This window comes from Lipotes vexillifer, unplaced genomic scaffold (assembly GCF_000442215.2).
Source record: "Lipotes vexillifer unplaced genomic scaffold, Lipotes_vexillifer_v1.1 scaffold625, whole genome shotgun sequence".
NCBI lineage: Eukaryota > Metazoa > Chordata > Mammalia > Artiodactyla > Lipotidae > Lipotes > Lipotes vexillifer.
The window spans coordinates 1,248,845-1,253,765 of record NW_006771655.1 but is presented as its reverse complement, the minus strand read 5'-3'; the positions used below and the strand labels follow the sequence as shown (position 1 = coordinate 1,253,765).

At 52.0% G+C, this 4,921-nt stretch overlaps 1 protein-coding gene across 1 annotated transcript in view; it reads left to right on the top strand.

Annotated features, from left to right (window-relative positions):
- SDK1 (sidekick cell adhesion molecule 1) overlaps window positions 1–4,921 on the top strand; it is a gene marked incomplete at its 5' end in the record, with an annotated part of 365,000 nt that overhangs the window by 257,672 nt on the left and 102,407 nt on the right. The window contains 3 exons of the mRNA XM_007447090.1: window positions 371–486; window positions 1,822–2,011; window positions 4,082–4,180. Of these exons, the coding sequence (XP_007447152.1) occupies window positions 371–486; window positions 1,822–2,011; window positions 4,082–4,180 (405 nt within the window). The remainder of the gene's footprint in view (window positions 1–370; window positions 487–1,821; window positions 2,012–4,081; window positions 4,181–4,921) is intronic.

The window sequence follows — 4,921 nt, the reverse complement described above, 5'->3', positions numbered from 1 at the left end:
CCCTCCCCCCCCCACCTGCCCCCCACAAAGGGTCCCGTTTGGAGATGTCAGTAAACTGGTGTGTGACAGTGAGGATTTCCGTCTAGGATGAAAGTCACAGTTCTCACAAGTTAATATAAGACTCAGACGAAGCTTATTTTCTTGCTGGGCGGACTCAGGTAAAATTGAGCTCCTAAGTACCCAGGATTTGTGGAATTTGTTGCTAATATTACAGAGGTTTACATTTCTGTGCAGGTTTAATCTGACCACTGCAAAATGTTCAGAATACATTTGCTGTTTCAAGGACTTGATTATGTGGGTAAAAATTAGACCTTTATTAGTAGAAGCCTTTAGACTTCGGGTGCCAATCGATTTAACTCATTCTCTGCAGTTCCTTCAGCCGCCCCTGAAAATGTGTCAGCCGAGGCCGTCAGCTCCACCCAGATTTTACTGACGTGGGCTTCGGTGCCCGAACAGGACCAGAATGGGCTCATATTGGGCTACAAGGTATGTGATCAGGTGACCTTCCTCTGCTCACGCTGTGAAGGTGCTGTCACCTGTCTCCCCAAACCCGTGAGCTCCTGTTTTCCTGCCCATCTCCAGCTCTGGCCTGTTTCCTGATTCCACGTCACTTGTCTCATCTACCTTCATCACAGTCTCAAGATGTGGCATCGGTGTTCCCTCTTCATGTGGGCCAAGACAAGGCACTAAAAGCTCTGAGCCTGTTTCCTCACTTGTAAAGTGGGAGGAATGATGGTAGCTCCCTCCCAGGGTTGGTGTGAGAAGTGGCTTATTCTGTAAAATGCTAAGGACGTATCATTAGATCCCTGCGTGTGTGTCTGCACGTGTGTCATCAGCGGTGAGGGTTGGACACCTTCCAGCTTCTCTGGAAGACGTTTCTGGGTTTAGTCTTGTGTGTGTTTACCCAGACCCTTAAAAACCTACTCTGTTTTTGTTCCGTCTCCTCCCCCAAGAAGCAGGACAGATCTCCCTGGATTTGGCCACAAGGCCACGCTTGTCTCATGCACTGCCGCCTTCTCCTGCCCGCTTTCCATCATTTAGATCCTATTCTCTGTTTCCCCCACCTGTTCTCATGCCCTCCCCCAACCCCGGCATTCTGATGGCTCCCTTCTGGCCCCTTTAGACATGGCGATCCCACTGAGTGGGTTGAGTGACCAGCACTCCACGCCCCCTACCTGGACCCTGGAGAAAAGCGCTCGCCAAGCCCTTTTCGAAGTCCCCCCCTGATGACCCCCTCTTTTACGGCCTTCTGGTCACTGATCTGAGGGACCAGTTCCGAGAGGGTGAGCTTAGGGAATAAGGGGGAGCAGGCGGGCCGTGGAGGGGGCACCTCAGCGTGCTGTGTCTGCAGCGTGGGCAGTAAATAGCCCAGGGGCGGGGCCTCGGGTTCAGGGGGAGAGCACAGGTCTCCTGAGGCAGGAGCCTAATCTCCCAATAAGCCGGGCAAGCGAGTGGCTGCTGGCGCCTTGTACAGGAAGCAGAATGTCTCTGTGTTCCTAGCGAGCCCTGGTTTCAGTGGCTGCCGCTGGGCGCCTGAAACCCTGTGAATTACAGCGGGGTGTCTGGCTCTCCCAGTCCGGCCGTGGCTGGGGCACAGCTCCAGCTGCCTTCCAGTCTGGAGTCCAGTTGCTTCATCTCCATCTTTCCCCCAGAATGCCAGGAGATAGGAATTAGATCCCTAAGCCCTCAACACAGCTGCCCAGTGGGAGGACCCTCAGTTGCCTGGTCCTTGCCGTGTGGTCCTGAGACCCAGGCCCGCCGAGGCCCCTCCTTGCACACCGTCCTCCTGACCGGCCCCCCCCTCTGGTGTGTCATGCTCAGATCCTGTACCGCGCCAGAGATCTGGATCCTGAGCCCAGGAGCCACGTGGTCCGAGGGAACCACACGCAGTCCGCGCTCCTGGCGGGTCTGGGCAAGTTCGTGCTGTACGAGCTCCAGGTGCTGGCCTTCACCCGCATCGGGAACGGGGTCCCCAGCTCGCCCCCCATCCTGGAGCGGACCAAAGATGACGGTACGTCGACGGCTTGCCTTTGCCCGTCTCCCAGGTTTGGTGTCGCCATCCAAACCCTTTGGATGGTTGTCATTTTTAACTTAATTTTCAAAGCACTCTTTTTTCTTCATTTCAGCCCAGGAAAACAAAACAAAGTTGTTTTCTGTTCACTGAGCGCTTCTATGGCCAGTTTCAGCCGGAGTGAATGTTCACAGCCCAATTAACAGCCTGAGCACAATTTCATCGTAGCTCTGCTGTAGGCAGTGCAGTAAAGTCCGGGCAGGCTGGGCCAGAAAAACCTAAGGCCTGGTGGTGTTGGCACAAACCTGGCTGAAAAACCCCACTGCAGACCCCGTGCCTCAATTCTAGATCCTCTGGGCTTCCCGCTCTCGTTTTCATAGTAAGGGATCATTAGAGGCCCCACAGAGTGCGGTGTGTGATGGGCTCCCAGGATACCCGGGGTTCGCAGCCTCAGTAACAAGTACATCTTGACGGCATTGTCTAAATCATCAGGAAATACGTTTCTCCACTTTGCAGATGTCAAACACTTAAAGGTTAGCTGCGTTACATGATCTTTGTTAAATAGACTGTGATGAATATTCTGGGGGAAAATGCCAGTCTCCCCCCCAAAATACCCAGGCTCAGAAGCAGCTGACAGAAGTGAAACACCCATAGATTTTCTTAAGCATCTTTACTGAAGTCATTAAATCAACCCCCCAACGCACTCTGACCGCTGAGTTGACAATGTTCTCTCCGTGTTCCTGGGAGACACCCGTAGCTGGGCCTCCCCTGGGTCAGAAGAGGGGGCGCCTTGAACCTGGTCCTTCCCTGGGAGCTGGTCTCAGGGCGGCTGGGGTCTGAGAGGGACCATGTAACCTCAAGGTCATGTCTTTGCAAGGCTATATGCTCTGTCGAGGGCCACACACATAAAAAGTAACAGGAGCTCTTAGTAACTGTTCCTCAGACTCGGGCAGTTGTCCTGGCTCCTTCCCAAAGTATAGGCTGGGGAGTCATGGGCTGATTTCTCGCTCTCTCACAGTCCTGATATAAATGTGTTTCTCCTTCCCCTCATTTCATTGTGATGCAAATGATCAGCCTTGGGGACAGTGAGGGAGCAGAAACCACAGAAGACAGACGTCAGAGTTTCCTATTCGTGAATTGGTCCTGGTGTGTGAGCCCGTGGCCTCCTCCATTCATTTATTTTACCTGAACACAGGGGTCATAACACATGTTTATAATTTAAAATACTGTTCTCAATAGCTTGAGGCAGAATTCAACAGCCCTGGAATGACTGTAACACACATCATTTTATTTTTGCATTGATCGCTGCATGCTCCTTGCCTCTTAGGTGGGAACCAGTCAGTTCTTAAGTTCCAACGAGAAGTTCCCACGCTGGCCACACACTTACTCGCCTCTCCGTTTAAGTAAATGTATTTTACGACGGCCGTGACCCTATTATTCAATGGTGCCGGGATACGTAGCTGGTTTTTGAATTACTGGTGCACCAGACCACACAGAAGCACTATTCCGTGTGTTTGTGGACATCAACTCTTAATTTTCTGGGATAATGCGGGAGAGGGGTCGTGTGCCTAAGAGAAAAGTCATTGGTTATAGCCATGTTACTTGGTCAGTAACTGTAGCCTCCATTTGGAGGTGGGAGGGGCCTTCGGCCACCTTATTTATCCGACACCTGCTTGGTGGATGTCCAGCCCAGGAGAGGAATCAACTCAGATTGGTGAAATCTCTCCTGTGACTTGACGTACCCTCTACAATGCTGTTTAGCGACTGGGCAGCTAGCTTTAGGTAACACGCTCACAGGACTCTCAGCATAGCTCATGAGCACTGCTTACACTGCTTGGAAAGCAGATGAGCTGGATTCAAAATGAGGCATTTTCTCAAAATCATTAGGGAGACACACAGAGATTCCAAAAGTCACTTTCCCAGAACTTAGAGCAATTCACCCATGAACGGTGTCATCGGCAATCATGACTGTCCTCGGCCAGCCCGCAGAATCCTCCCCCATGAGGCCCCGTCGTGGACCCACGTGACATCCCAGCGGCGCCTGAATCACCGGTCTGTTTTTCCCTTCAGCCCCAGGCCCACCCGTGAGGCTTGTGTTCCCAGAGGTGAGACTCACGTCTGTGCGGATCGTGTGGCAGCCACCAGAGGAGCCCAACGGCGTTATTCTGGGTAAGGGAGCGGCAGTGACTAAAGAGATCACAGCTTAGAGAGAGATCACAGCTTAGAGAGAGATCACAGCTTAGAGGGAGATAACGAATAGATCGATTTCATCTATTTTTATTAGATGTCTAAGAGGTTAAAAAAAAAAATCCTGTCTACAGCAGCCTGGCATCTTCTGAACTGAGAGACTGCAGCCCTCTAACTGTGTCCTGCACTAAGGTTTCTTTGCAGGATGAAATTTACATTTTGTTAGCCCAGAATTTCGTGTTCGTTCATGGTTCATAGCAGTACCATCTGCAGCTGACCTTCCGTCCGCTCTGAAATAACCCAGCTATTTTGATGTGTGTTTGGAAAACCACAGGCTTGTTTCCCATGGAAGATTCACTCCCAGGCTTTGCTCCGATGTCCCGGAAACGTCTGTCTTCTGCTGCAGGGCCTGCACCTAACCCTTTGCGGAAGTTTCCCGAGTGAACTGCATGCTTAGGTCTCAGGGAAATGGTTTACTCCGAACTTTTCATTCAGAGCACGAGCTCTGATAACTTTGATGAAAAGCCTTAATTTGCCCTAGTTTCCTAAAGGCAGAAAATTTTATTTTAAAAAATCATCAGCCCCAGGGCTTCCCTGGTGGCGCAGTGGTTGAGAGTCCGCCTGCCGATGCAGGGGACGCGGGTTCATGCCCCGGTCCGGGAAGATCCCACACGCCGCGGAGCGGCTGGGCCCGTGAGCCATGGCCGCTGGGCCTGCGCATCC